The sequence below is a fragment of the Oncorhynchus keta genome, chromosome 20, assembly GCF_023373465.1.
Source record: "Oncorhynchus keta strain PuntledgeMale-10-30-2019 chromosome 20, Oket_V2, whole genome shotgun sequence".
Lineage (NCBI taxonomy): Eukaryota > Metazoa > Chordata > Actinopteri > Salmoniformes > Salmonidae > Oncorhynchus > Oncorhynchus keta.
In genome coordinates, this window is record NC_068440.1 from 9,665,560 (window position 1) to 9,680,932 (window position 15,373).

The 15,373-nt window shown below is 42.0% G+C and overlaps 1 protein-coding gene across 1 annotated transcript; it reads left to right on the forward strand.

Annotated features, from left to right (window-relative positions):
• Positions 1 to 2,516: 2,516 nt before the first annotated feature.
• On the forward strand, positions 2,517 to 15,081 carry LOC118399338 (major histocompatibility complex class I-related gene protein-like). Its single transcript, XM_035795346.2, has 8 exons — positions 2,517 to 2,721; positions 4,105 to 4,377; positions 4,497 to 4,790; positions 4,896 to 5,180; positions 5,377 to 5,499; positions 5,651 to 5,674; positions 6,027 to 6,076; positions 14,053 to 15,081. The coding sequence occupies exons 1-7, from the start codon at positions 2,652 to 2,654 to the stop codon at positions 6,068 to 6,070; spliced, it is 1,113 nt and encodes a 370-aa protein (XP_035651239.1). The 5' UTR covers positions 2,517 to 2,651; the 3' UTR covers positions 6,071 to 6,076; positions 14,053 to 15,081.
• Positions 15,082 to 15,373: the final 292 nt, after the last annotated feature.

Here is a 15,373-nt window from a genome sequence, read left to right on the forward strand (position 1 = left end):
TGAAAATTACAGGCCTCTCATCTTTTTAAGTGGGAGAACTTGCACAATTGGTGGCTGACTAAATACTTTTTTGCCCCACTGTAGTTATGCGAACTCGAGCACTTCATGCAGAACACTGCCAAAAAAGATGAATCCCAGTCTTCCCTATGTGATGGGTGTTAAACGTTCTTGCATTCTAAACTCCTTACAGTACTTCAATACATGTGAAAATTTCTGTCGATATTATGCATGATATCTGGGAGGGATTGGCACAATATGACATAACTGCTAATACTGCACTTGATAGACAAGTACACAACATCAAATGAAATAGACAGGAGAATAAAGAGCTTTAACTATGGTTACATGGAGCAAAACAACAAACCTCCTGTAGTGAAGTTAGGAGAGGACTCTAATGACTTGGGGTTAAAAGTTATCCAATCCTAGTGTTTACTTCACAATCTACCACTTATCTTTGGAGACATAGTTATTCCAAATGATCTACACGGGTATTTACTGTTGCTTCAGATAGTACACATTGTATTTTCTCCAATGATATCAAAGGGTATTACAATTTTTTTTGAAACACTTAATCCTAGAACACCACAGGTTATTCAAGTAATTGTTTCCAAAAAAAGAGGCTGCTATCGAAGCATCATGTTATGGTATATTACCCCACATGTATGCTTAAAATTGGACCCCGTTTTGCATAGCTGGTGCATGCGCTATGAAGCCAAGCATAATTTATTTAACAAACTATTAAAAAGCTTCAAAATGTAACTAAAACTTTGGCAAAGAAACACAAGTCAAATAGCATACAGTTGGCAGACATTTGACACCAACAGTCATGATCGGTCCAGGTAAAATGTTATCTTTTAAATGTGGTGGACTGGGGCTGTAAGATGGCTGAGACTCGTCAGGTACCAATTGACACCACGGTTTAAATGTTAAATGGGCCAAACACCATGGAAATATGTATCGTTTAGTTTGTTTTAAAGTCCATTGTGAGATGCCAGTTTTTTTCAGAAAATCTACCATTTTTTTGTTAAAGATGAGAGGTTACTTTTGCCCTATAAACAATGTCTTGATGAGCATAGAGTTGGGTGTGCAACAGAGGGACCTTATGTAGTGGAAGTTAAATAGCTTTTCTGTCACAAAGAATTTGATATACAGATCTCTTACAGTTGTGATGATTGAAGTTTGTTTATTGTCCCATACGGTTTCCCGTGACTCTAAAAACTACACAGTAAGCTCTTTAAAACCAAGATGTATTGAAATAATGTATTTTTTATGTACTTTTAATAAAGGGGGGACAGATGCCAAAATGTCATTTTATAGAGGCCACAATTTTATTTGATCAGTGTTTTTGATATGTCATTGTTAGATGTATTGAGTTGCAATATTGAGCTTTTTTATGTACATGTATTGAAGTGAACAGAGGCCAACATTTCATTTCAGTCCACAATTTAATTTGATTGTCAGTATTTTGATGTATGTATTGCAAATGTCTTGCATTTAAGAATAAAGTTCTTTGTTAAATACTGACTTGTGATTTCTTGACGTTAAGTTTAGTTGTACAAATGCTATGCTTGACTGATAATATTCAATTCTATATTGCGTGAATTGGCAGTAGAGTTGTTCCCATGTTACTCTAAATAGAGTAAATTACAGTTTGTAGAGTTAAATATAAACACTGAAAGAGAGTAGAAATAACTCTGAAAATTGAACTCTGCAACAAGAGTCATTTTTACTCTATTTAGACTGGAACCAAATGTTATCTTTTGTAGAGTATAATTGTATTCAATTTGAGTAAAATGTACTCAGATAAATGTACTGTGTAGAAAGACCAGAACCTAGGAAGAAACCTAGAGAGGAACCAGGCTATGAGGGGTGGCCAGTCCTCTTCGGGGGGGGGGATTATAACAGAACATGACCAGGATGTTCAAATGTTCATAGACGACCAGCAGGGTCAAATAATAAATCAGTGGTTGTAGAGGGTGCCACAAGTCAGCACCTCAGGAGTAAATGTCAGTTGGCTTTTCATATCTGATCATGTCAGGGCATTTCATATGCAGCAGCTGTTAAAAGGGTTGAGGGTTTGAATGGTGCACTTGAAGAGAAAAATGGTTGTGGATAGGCCTTCACTGCAGGGGTTTCCTTTCACCAGCAGGACCAAGGTATTTAAAAAGTTAGGAAGGTGGATGTTTATAGATATGATGATAAATGGCTCTGCCAAGGTGGAGAAAAGGTCCAGGAAGACAAAAATCATTGTGGAAGCGGCAGAACAGTTCCTGGGGTTGAAAGATTCTGCGAAGAAATTACATGGAATATTGTTACAAGCCGTACCACCCTCTCAGGTCCTAGAGCCTGAGAAGGGAGATATGGAGAATTGAAAGAAGGACGTAGTGTGAGTTTTGTTTTGTCAATGTAGCATTTTTATTTGGGTGGATTAGGTTAGTTTCCCTATCACCTATGGGTTTTCTTTTGACCTTGTTTTGGTTTCAACCGGTCCAGTTGGCGGCGGCAAAACACCCATTTGGGTTGTAGTCAGCCAAAAAAAAAAAAACACAGAAGAAGGAAGGCAACAGATATTTGTGAAGGGGCTTTCCATCGACATATACTTTTAAAACGGGGATATAGCTTAAGAAAACGGCTGTAGTTTAATTAGCAAGATGTATAGACCTAATTTGATGTTTTTTGTTTTATATTTTTCACTAGAATGTATTTGCCTGAGCCAAAGCGGTAAGTTGTGTACTCGATATCAAAAGTGAAAGTAAACGTTTACAGCCAGGCGTGGCAAAAGAATAATAAAACAATATTACTTTTAAACTCGCTTACCATATATACTGCTGTGGTCTATTAGCACAATAGTCTACTTGTTGTAATTGCATTTTTGCATTTGTAGTCGAACTTTACGTTTCTCCATCCATTGTATCGGTTACTGGAAAGCTATTGCGCACCTACAGACCAGTAACGGTGCAATAACAACACACATTTGTAATGAAACATTACATACATTATTGAGCTTAAAAAAAAAAAACTTTGCTTAGACCAACAAGGCATAGCATTATCTCCTTTTTTTAAATCACAAAGTAAAACATGTGCCAAGAAGATTTTATGTTTGTCATGTGTTTGCAATTATACAGTAGTCTATATACTGATAATGACTACTGCAATTGTACACACGTTTATTTGTTTAGCAGCAGCTAACGTTACTCATCCTGGGGTGCAAAAACAACAACATATCTTGACAACTAACAAAACAATTAAAACACTCACTGATAGACAAGGACGGTCATAAAGTTTTATAATACGATTATACAAAAACTAAAGAACAATACAGGAACAAAGGAAATACATATGATTTATTTTCTTGATATGGTAGAGAATCCGGGAGATAGCCCCGACCGGGACTCAAAGCTGGATCTAGCAGCTGTCAAGCAAACACCTTAATCATTACACCAAGAGGTCCGAACTACTTGAGTTCGGGTTGTGTTAAAGGGCTCTTTCAAGATTTTGTCAATGAAGCCCTTTATCTACTTCCCCAGAGTCAGATGAACTTGTGGATACCATTTTTTTAGGTATATGCGTCCAGTATGAAGGAAGTTAGTGGTACTTTTGAGAGCCAATGCTAACTAGCTGGACCCAAAGATTGTTAGTCATTGCGCTAACGCTATTTAGCAGTTGCACTAACGTTAGAGGTAGTTTCACAAGCCAATGCTAACTTCCTTCATTCTGGACACAGAGCCATAAACATTTGATCACCTGACTTTGGGGAAGTAGATAAAGTGCTTCATGTCCCAAAATCGCAAAGTATCTCTTCAATATATTAATATGAAATAGGTTGATTTCTAAGTTGCAGAACGTGTCCCACTTCTCACTAATGCATGAGTTTGGGCTTATTTGTTATTGATACGCCACCTACCATTTAGACAACATCATGCAAGGCCACTCTGACACTATTAATTGAATACATTATTTTGTTGGCCGTTACAGATCTATGATATAGATAAATATTTAACATGCAGTCATTTCCTATTCATGTTTTACAGCATAGTCTGAGTAACATGGAGAGAAGGCAGATTCAGACAAATTATCTCAATGTTAAAAATGTTTTCCCTACAGACATCTACTCCCTGAATTACATCTACACTGCCCTGTCAAAGCCACTAGAATTGCCTGGTATCCATGAGTTCACTGCCATGGGTCTGATGAACAACCAACAGATTGATTACTATGACAGTGTGGCAAAGAAGAAGATTCCCAAACAGGCCTGGATGAGGGAGAAGCTGCCAGCAGACTACTGGGATAAAGGCACTCAGTCACGCAAGAGCAAGGAGCAGTGGTTCAAAGTTAATGTCGATATCTTGATGAAGCGCATGATGCACAACAACACTGGTGAGGGATCACCTGCAATTTGTCCTACACTCACCGTTAATCTTTTAAAATTGTAGGTCATTAGTTATCCATGTATATTGTCATCATTGACCATCTTTTTCATTTGTTTTTCCTCTCAGATGTGCATATCCTTCAGTGGAAACATGGCTGTGAGATTGACCAACAGAGTGACGGCACATTGAAATTCATAAAGGGCACAGACCAGTACAGCTACGATGGTGACGACTTCCTGGCCTTTGATGATGCCAATATGCAGTGGGTGGCCCCAGTTTTTCAAGCTCAGCCGACTAAGAGGAAGTGGGACGGGGTCCAGATCCTCAACCAGTACACCAAGGGCTACCTGGAGAAGGAGTGTGTGGACTGGCTTTCCAAATTCATGAAATATGAGGACAAAGAATTCAGTAGGGCTGATTGTGAGTACTTAAATAGTATAGCCTAACAAATGGTTAACAAAAACGACCATTTGTACATGTGAGATCAGAAATAATATTAATGTTCTCCGTTTATTCCCTCTTTAGCCCCTCCAAGGGTCTATGCATTTGCTAAAAAGGCCAAAACTGCAGGACATGTCCGACTGACCTGCATGGCCACAGGTTTCTATCCCAAAGATGTGATTATGCAAATTAAGAAGAATGGTGTTCCATTGACCGAACATGATGGAGTGCAGTCTACAGGTGTCCTACCCAATGATGATGACACTTACCAGATCAGGATGAGTGTCCAGATCCCAGAGGCAGATAAGGAAACTTATGAATGTTATGTCGACCATAGAACTTTGAAGAAGCCAATTGTGGTAAAATGGGGTAAAGTATGGCTAATTGGTTTAGTGTTGTTATTGATGGTTAATATGGTTTAGTGTTATTGACACAGGAAACAATCTTAATTTTAACCGAACAGCATACTAAAAACAGCTTTGCAAGTGAAGCAGGAATGAAACTGAAATTAGATTCTGGTTACATATTGTTGCTTTTTATAAATACTCTGCCTTTTGTTTTGCAGATGGAGAATGTTGTGATTGCAGTAGTGGCACTGCTGTAGTCATTGGGGCAGTCATCACCATTATTGTAGTTCTGATCTTGATTTCGGTGGTCCTGTTTGTTCTGCACAAAAGAGGGACAATTGGTAGGTCTTGATTTATATCAATTCAATTTTTTTTTTTTGTTAAATGTTAAGAAAAGATTAATCAACGGTACTGCTATGAAAGGTGGGAACTACGGCCTAAATCCATATGCATTATAACATTTCTATGTATTTTTCTCTTTGCACATCAAAGTGATTCCTGGCTTGAAAACTACAGGTTAGTATCACAGCCTCTCCCTCGGTCTGTATACATGTCATTTATCAACATAAATTGTCAAATTGTTACGTATAACATACTTTTGACACTAGTTGTAAGGACAACATGATGCTTTTATATCAAAACTAACTGTTCATCCAATTGTAAAGACACCCTATGTAACAGTCAAGCATTTACTGTGTTTAGATATACTTTTTGGTTCTGAAAAATAAGGCCTATTTAAGACACTCATTACATGATCCTCTTCTGAAGAGAGTGGTTGCACCGAATACATTTATTTAAAATTACTTTTGAAAGTCACAGATAATTATGTTTTTTCAATGTACTGAAACTTTAGATTGTGTTTTTCCAGCTACTGGCAATGGAGTGGCATTTTCTGGAGTGAACACTTTATAGAGTATGGTAAGGCAACAAAGTCTGTAATGCCACAACTAAACAAATGACAGTACGTGAAGTTAGGTGTTGCCTCAAGGAACGTTGCTTTTCTGTGACGGACATACAATGTACACAAAACAAACTAAAAAGGCTGCGTTTTATAATGTAACATTTTACAGATGCTCTTATCCAGAGCGACTTACAGTAAGTAGTAAGGATATACCATTTCTAGTACTGGTCCCCCGTAGGAATCGAATCCACAACCCTGGTGTTGCAAGTGCCAAGCTCTACCAACTGAGCCACACGAGACACTGTAGAATTGTATTGTAGCTATACATTCAAACATCTACTGACATCTTCCTCTGTTTTTCTTCAGCTAATTTAATTTCACCTTTATTGTAACCAGGTAAGCTAGTTGGGAACAAGTTCGCATTTACAACTGCTACCTGGCCAAGATAAAAGCAAAGCAGTGCGACACAAACAACACAAAGTTACACATGGAATAAACAAACATACAGTCAATAACACGATAGAGAAAAAGTATATATATACAGTGTGTGCAAATGAGGTAAGATAAGGGAGGTAGACAATAAATAGGCCATAGTGGTGAAATAATGACAATTTAGCAATTAAACACTGGAATGATAGATGTGCAAAATATGAATGTGCAAGTAGAGATACTGGGGTGCAAAGGAGCAAAAAAAAAAAATCAACAGTATGGGGATGAGGTAGTTGGATGGGCTATTTACAGATGGGCTATTTACAGATGGGCTATTTACAGATGGGCAGGTTCAGTGATCTGTGAGCTGCTCTGACAGCTGGTGCTTAAAGTTAGTGAGGGAGATATGGGTCTCCAGCTTAAATGATTTGTGTAATTCGTTCCAATCATTGGCAGCAGAGAACTGGAAGGAAAGGCGGCCAAAGGGGGAATGGGCTTTGGGGGTGACCAGTGAAATATACCTGCTGGAGCGCGTGCTACAGGTGGGTGCTGCTATGGTGACCAGTGAGCTAAGATAAAACAGGGCTTTACCTAGCAAGGCCTTATAGATGACCTGGAGCCAGTGGGTTTGGCGACGAATTTGAAGCGAGGGCCAGCCAACAAGAGCATACAGGTCGCAATAGTGGGTAGTATATGGGGCTTTGGTGACAAAACAGATGGCACTGTGAAAGAGTGCATCCAATTTGCTGAGTAGAGTGTTGGAGGCTATTTTGTAAATAACATCGCCGAAGTCAAGGATCGGCAGGATAGTCAGTTTTACAAGGGTATTTTTGGCAGCATGAGTGAAGGATGCTTTGTTGCGAAATAGGAAGCGAATTCTAGATTTAATTTTCGATTGAAGATGCTTAATGTGAGTCTGGAAGGAGAGTTCATAGTCTAACCAGACACCTAGGTATTTGTAGTTGTCCACATATTCTGAGTCAGAACCGTCCAGAGTAGTGATTGCTGGCGATCGGTTGAAGAGCATGCATTTAGTTTCACTTGCATTTAAGAGCAGTTGGAGGCCACGGAAGGAGAATTGTATGGTATTGAAGCTCGTCTGGAGGTTAGTTAACACAGTGTCCAAAGAAGGGCCAGAGGTATACAGATGGCAATGGTATACAAGTATACAGATGGCAATACTAATGGCAATGGAGTGGCTGTAATGGGGTTAAAAGGAAATAGCAAGGTAAGACAGTCTTCAATCACACAAATACACTAAATCAATTAGGTTAGGTGTTGCTTCAGAAAGTTGATAGTAAATTACACATAAATGTATTCATAATGAGTTCTACAAGTATGTGTAAATACTAGCCAAATTATTGTAGATTTTGGTTTTGCTGTTCTCAAAACATTGAGAACATGGCTGACCCCAATATGAGAGATTCTGTGTGATCATTCACCATAGTCCAAAGGTTTCCTTGGTTACTCTATAAGACAAGCAATGTTAGTATGATAATAAACATGCAAGGAAATCTGAGTTACAGTATGCCAGAGAACAGAACAAGGCACTTATCAATCACATATACACTAAAAAACATTGTTTGCTTACAACACAATCAGCACATATCAAGTCAACAAACAGGTCACTGACCATCTCGAATCCCACCGTACCTTCTCCGCTGTGCAATCTGGTTTCCGAGCCGGTCACGGGTGCACCTCAGCCACACTCAAGGTACTAAATGATATCATAACCGCCATCGATAAAAGACAGTACTGTGCAGCCGTCTTCATCGACCTCGCCAAGGCTTTCGACTCTGTCAATCACCAAATTCTTATCGGCAGACTCAACAGCCTCGGTTTTTCGGATGACTGCCTTGCCTGGTTCACCAATTACTTTGCATACAGAGTTCAGTGTGTCAAATCGGAGGGCATGCTGTCCGGTCCTCTGGCAGTCTCTATGGGGTGCCACAGGGTTCAATTCTCGGGCCGACTCTTTTCTCTGTATATATCAATGATGTTGCTCTTGCTGCGGGCGATTCCCTGATCCACCTCTACGCAGACGACACCATTCTATATACTTTCGGCCCGTCATTGGACACTGTGCTATCAAACCTCCAAACGAGCTTCAATGCCATACAGCACTCCTTCCATTTACATTACATTTACATTTAAGTCATTTAGCAGACGCTCTTATCCAGAGCGACTTACAAATTGGTGCATACACCTTATGACATCCAGTGGAACAGCCACTTTACAATAGTGCATCTAAATCTTTTTAGGGGTGAGAAGGATTACTTACCCTATCCTAGGTATTCCTTGAAGAGGTGGGGTTTCAGGTGTCTCCGGAAGGTGGTGATTGACTCCGCTGTCCTGGCGTCGTGAGGAGTTTGTTCCACCATTGGGGGCCAGGGCAGCGAACAGTTTTGACTGGGCTGAGCGGGAACTGTACTTCCTCTGGTAGGGAGGCGAGCAGGCCAGAGGTGGATGAACGCAGTGCCCTTGTTTGGGTGTAGGGCCTGATCAGAGCCTGGAGGTACTGAGGTGCCGTTCCCCTCACAGCTCCGTAGGCAAGCACCATGGTCTTGTAGCGGATGCGAGCTTCAACTGGAAGCCAGTGGAGAGAGCGGAGGAGCGGGGTGACGTGAGAGAACTTGGGAAGGTTGAACACCAGACGGGCTGCGGCGTTCTGGATGAGTTGTAGGGGTTTAATGGCACAGGCAGGGAGCCCAGCCAACAGCGAGTTGCAGTAATCAAGACGGGAGATGACAAGTGCCTGGATTAGGACCTGCGCCGCTTCCTGTGTGAGGCAGGGTCATACTCTGCGGATGTTGTAGAGCATGAACCTACAGGAACGGGCTACCGCCTTGATGTTAGTTGAGAACGAGAGGGTGTTGTCCAAGATCACGCCAAGGTTCTTAGCGCTCTGGGAGGAGGACACAATGGAGTTGTCAACCGTGATGGCGAGATCATGGAACGGGCAGTCCTTCCCGGGAGGAAGAGGAGCTCCGTCTTGCTGAGGTTCAGCTTGAGGTGGTGATCCGTCATCCACACTGATATGTCTGCCAGACATGCAGAGATGTGATTCGCCACCTGGTCATCAGAAGGGGAAAGGAGAAGATTAATTGTGTGTCGTCTGCATAGCAATGATAGGAGAGACCATGTGAGGTTATGACAGAGCCAAGTGACTTGGTGTATAGCGAGAATAAGAGGGGCCTAGAACAGAGCCCTGGGGGACACCAGTGGTGAGAGCGCGTGGTGAGGAGACAGATTCTCGCCACGCCACCTGGTAGGAGCGACCTGTCAGGTAGGACGCAATCAAGCGTGGGCCGCGCCGGAGATGCCCAACTCGGAGAGGGTGGAGAGGAGGATCTGATGGTTCACAGTATCGAAGGCTGCCGATAGGTCTAGAAGGATGAGAGCAGAGGAGAGAGAGTTAGCTTTAGCAGTGCGGAGCGCCTCCGTGATACAGAGAAGAGCAGTCTCAGTTGAATGACTAGTCTTGAAACCTGACTGATTTGGATCAAGAAGGTCATTCTGAGAGAGATAGCGGTAGAGCTGGCCAAGGACGGCACGCTCAAGAGTTTTGGAGAGAAAAGAGAGAAGGGATACTGGTCTGTAGTTGTTGACATCGGAGGGATTGAGTGTAGGTTTTTTCAGAAGGGGTGCAACTCTCGCTCTCTTGAAGACGGAAGGGACGTAGCCAGCGGTCAGGGATGAGTTGATGAGCGAGGTGAGGTAAGGGTCTCCGGAAATGGTCTGGAGAAGAGAGGAGGGGATAGGGGATAGGGTCAAGCGGGCAGGTTGTTGGGCGGCCGGCCGTCACAAGACGCGAGATTTCATCTGGAGAGAGAGGGGAGAAAGAGGTCAGAGCATAGGGTAGGGCAGTGTGAGCAGAACCAGCGGTGTCGTTTGACTTAGCAAACGAGGATCGGATGTCGTCGACCTTCTTTTCAAAATGGTTGACGAAGTCATCTGCAGAGAGGGAGGGGGGGGAGGATTGAGGAGGGAGGAGAAGGTGGCAAAGAGCTTCCTAGGGTTAGAGGCAGATGCTTGGAATTTAGAATGGTAGAAAGTGGCTTTAGCAGCAGAGACAGAGGAGGAAAATGTAGAGGGAGGGAGTGAAAGGATGCCAGGTCCGCAGGGAGGCGAGTTTTCCTCCATTTCCGCTCGGCTGCCCGGAGCCCTGTTCTGTGAGCTCGCAATGAGTCGTCGAGCCACGGAGCGGGAGGGGAGGACCGAGCCGGCCTGGAGGATAGGGGACATAGAGAGTCAAAGGATGCAGAAAGGGAGGAGAGGAGGGTTGAGGAGGCAGAATCAGGAGATAGGTTGGAGAAGGTTTGAGCAGAGGGAAGAGATGATAGGATGGAAGAGGAGAGAGTAGCGGGGAGAGAGAGCGAAGGTTGGGACGGCGCGATACCATCCGAGTAGGGGCAGTGTGGGAAGTGTTGGATGAGAGCGAGAGGGAAAAGGATACAAGGTAGTGGTCGGAGACTTGGAGGGGAGTTGCAATGAGGTTAGTGGAAGAACAGCATCTAGTAAAGATGAGGTCAAGCGTATTGCCTGCCTTGTGAGTAGGGGGAAGGTGAGAGGGTGAGGTCAAAAGAGGAGAGGAGTGGAAAGAAGGAGGCAGAGAGGAATGAGTCAAAGGTAGACGTGGGGAGGTTAAAGTCGCCCAGAACTGTGAGAGGTGAGCCGTCCTCAGGAAAGGAGCTTATCAAGGCATCAAGCTCATTGATGAACTCTCCAAGGGAACCTGGAGGGCGATAAATGATAAGGATGTTAAGCTTGAAAGGGCTGGTAACTGTGACAGCATGGAATTCAAAGGAGGCGATAGACAGATGGGTAAGGGGAGAAAGAGAGAAAGACCACTTGGGAGAGATGAGGATCCCGGTGCCACCACCCCGCTGACCAGAAGCTCTCGGGGTGTGCGAGAACACGTGGGCGGACGAGGAGAGAGCAGTAGGAGTAGCAGTGTTATCTGTGGTGATCCATGTTTCCGTCAGTGCCAAGAAGTCGAGGGACTGGAGGGAGGCATAGGCTGAGATGAACTCTGCCTTGTTGGCCGCAGATCGGCAGTTCCAGAGGCTACCGGAGACCTGGAACTCCACGTGGGTCGTTAGATTAGGGTGGCCGCGGCCACGCGGTGTGGAGCGTTTGTATGGTCTGTGCAGAGAGGAGAGAACAGGGATAGACAGACACATAGTTGACAGGCTACAGAAGAGGCTACGCTAATGCAAGGAGATTGGAATGACAAGTGGACTACACGTCTCGAATGTTCAGAAAGTTAAGCTTACGTAGCAAGAATCTTATTGACTAAAATGATTAAAATGATACAGTACTGCTGAAGTAGGCTAGCTGGCAGTAGCTGCGTTGTTGACACTACACTAATCAAGTCGTTCCGTTGAGTGTAATAGTTTCTACAGTGCTACTATTCGGGGGCTAGCTGGCTAGCTAGCAGTGTTGTTTACGTTACGTTGCGTTAAAGAACGACAATAGCTGGCTAGCTAACCTAGCAAATCGCTCTAGACTACACAATTATCTTTGAAACAAAGACGGCTATGTAGCTAGCTATGTAGCTAGCTACGATCAAACAAATCAAACCGTTGTACTGTAATGAAATGAAATGAAAATGTGATCCTACCTGTGACTGCGACCGGGTTGTTGAATTCGATTCAGTAGACGTGTGTGTGGTGACGTTGGCTAGCTGTTAGCTGCTAGCTAGCAGAGTCTCCTACGTTAAGGACGACAAATAGCTGGCTAGCGAACCTCGGTAAATTAAGATAATCACTCCAAGACTACACACTCTAAACTACACAATTATCTTGGAAACAAGACAGCTATGTAGCTAGCTAACACTAAACTAATCAAGTCGTTCAGTTGAGTGAATAGCACTACAGTGATGCTAATCTGTGGGCGTTTGCTAGCGTTTGCTAGCTCCTGGGCGAATAGCAGTGAAGGCTACGTTAGGGCGACGAAATACGATAATTATGCAATTATCTCTGATACAAGGACGGCTATGTAGCTAGCTAAGAAGAAATTGCTAAGATTAGACAAATCAACTGTTGTACTATAATGAAATGTAATGAAAAAGTTATACAACCTGCGGAGCGAAGTGCGATGCGACCGCTCGCTCCAACCCATGGCCTCCAACTGCTCTTAAACGCGAGTAAAACCAAATGCATGCTTTTCAACCGATCGCTGCCTGCACCCGCATGCCCGACTAGCATCACCACCCTGGATGGTTCCGACCTTGAATATGTGGACATCTATAAGTACCTAGGTGTCTGGCTAGACTGCAAACTCTCCTTCCAGACTCACATCAAACATCTCCAATCAAAAATCAAATCCAGAGTCGGCTTTCTATTCCGCAACAAAGCCTCCTTCACTCACGCTGCCAAGCTTACCCTAGTAAAACTGACTATCCTACCGATCCTCGACTTCGGCGATGTCATCTACAAAATGGCTTCCAACACTCTACTCAGCAAACTGGATGCAGTCTATCACAGTGCCATCCGTTTTGTCACTAAAGCACCTTATACCACCCACCACTGCGACTTGTATGCTCTAGTCGGCTGGCCCTCACTACATATTCGTCGCCAGACCCACTGGCTCAGGTCATCTACAAGTCCATGCTAGGTAAAGCTCCGCCTTATCTCAGTTCACTGGTCACGATGGCAACACCCATCCGTAGCATGCGCTCCAGCAGGTGTATCTCACTGATCATCCCTAAAGCCAACACCTCATTTGGCCGCCTTTCGTTCCAGTGCTCTGCTGCCTGTGACTGGAACGAATTGCAAAAATCGCTGAAGTTGGAGACTTTTATCTCCCTCACCAACTTCAAACATCAGCTATCCGAGCAGCTAACCGATCGCTGCAGCTGTACATAGTCTATAGGTAAATAGCTCACCCTTTTTCACCTACCTCATTCCCATACTGTTTTTATACTGTTTTTATTTATTTACTTTTCTGCTCTTTTGCACACCAATATCTCTACCTGTACATGCCCATCTGATCATTTATCACTCCAGTGTTAATCTGCAAAATTGTATTATTCGCCTACCTCCTCATGCCTTTTGCACACATTGTATATAGACTGCCCATTTTTTTCTACTGTGTTATTGACTTGCTAATTGTTTACTCCATGTGTAACTCTGTGTTGTCTGTTCACACTGCTATGCTTTATCTTGGCCAGGTCGCAGTTGCAAATGAGAACTTGTTCTCAACTAGCCTACCTGGTTAAATAAAGGTGAAATAAAAAATATGTTTCATTAACATTAAAATTTTTGGGGTGGCCAGATGTTGGGCAATATCAAATTACTGTATCATCTTTATGGACAGTTATTTTACAAATGTATTACTTCATGGTTAGTTAAAATAAAATAAAAAGCTATGTGATACAAGTAACCTATAATTAATTTAGGTTCAATAGATTTTGCAGTACTTTAGATGACTGCTTTGTCTGACATTGTTGGTTGAGAGTTGTTTTTCCATGTCAGTAACAATAACTAAATCAGTGTAACTACATTTTCCACTGTTCAATCTAATAATGTCCATCATTTCCATGTTGTCTAATTATGTGCAGGTGGATAGATGACCATTGGTGGCCAAACTGCTGGACCACGAAGGAACGTTAATTCATTTCACAATTTTATTGGATGGCTATTGATAACACTGTTCAGTTTCAATCTTATAAACTAGTGATGGAAATTATAGTTACTTTGATTCAATGTGCTAAAAACTGCTGCATTTAATGTTTTTTGCTGTTTTTGAGTAAGTACTTGCTTCCAAATAGAGTCTCATAAGTGGGGTGGTTAGGCACCGTTTGGGTTGTCGTACATTTCATTGTTTTACTGTTACAGTGGATATTACTGTATGGCGAGGCATCTTTAAGGTAATTGTATCATTCTTCAGGGATTATAACTAGATTTGTATTAGATCAGGCTTATCTAAGACAATTGGCCAATTAATGACAAATACTCTAAATATGAACAATGCTCTACAATATACAACAATTTTTACATATATTTGCAGGATATTAAAACAAGATATACAATATGGTAAAAACACTCATGAAACACACAAACATGTTATAGAGAAAATGTGCTTACTTGTTATTCAAAATATTACTTGAAATATCATTTGTTATGATTTTTATTTCAACCTAGGGCCCATTTCATAACCGTTCACTGGGTTACCAGGCTAAGACAAAGCTACACTCTTGAATTAATATGCAGCGAAGTTTATTTTAATATCACATTTTAAACATTGATTTATGGAGAACACAAATAATTCTAACATGCAGCCTTGAAGGTCAAGACAAAAATATTTTCTCTTTTATGCCAGAAACCTAGTCAGTGTTTTTTTTAAATGAATAGGGTCTCTAGTGTTATGCATCCTACCTGTGGACTAAATGCATTCACCAAATGATTTAATACATTTTGCGTAGCATTGCTGTTACTATTTACTAAACCACTATTTTTACAAGGCTTATTGCATACATACATGCCCACGGACGTACACACACGTACACAATGTATGTAACCTGTACTGCTTTTCAAACATCCTGTATGATTTGTTATTCTGAAGAAAAATAAATAAATAATAAAAGCCACTTTTTTGCACATTCTATAATTCAAAATAGGGTCTACCATGTATTCAACAGTACATGCCAACATTTAGTTTAAAAGTTCCAAAAGTATAGCCTGTTCCACGTGAATTTATCTACAGGAGGATAGTATTGGCCAATGATAACGGAATTGTAAGCAACAGCGCATTTGCACAGAATTCCGATTATGAATGGTGTGCAAAGACAAGGTTTGACTATTGCTTATGAAGTACAGTTGCATCAGAGAAGAGACTTTGGACTTTGTATAACACCTGTTCAACTTAATGATCAGGATCAA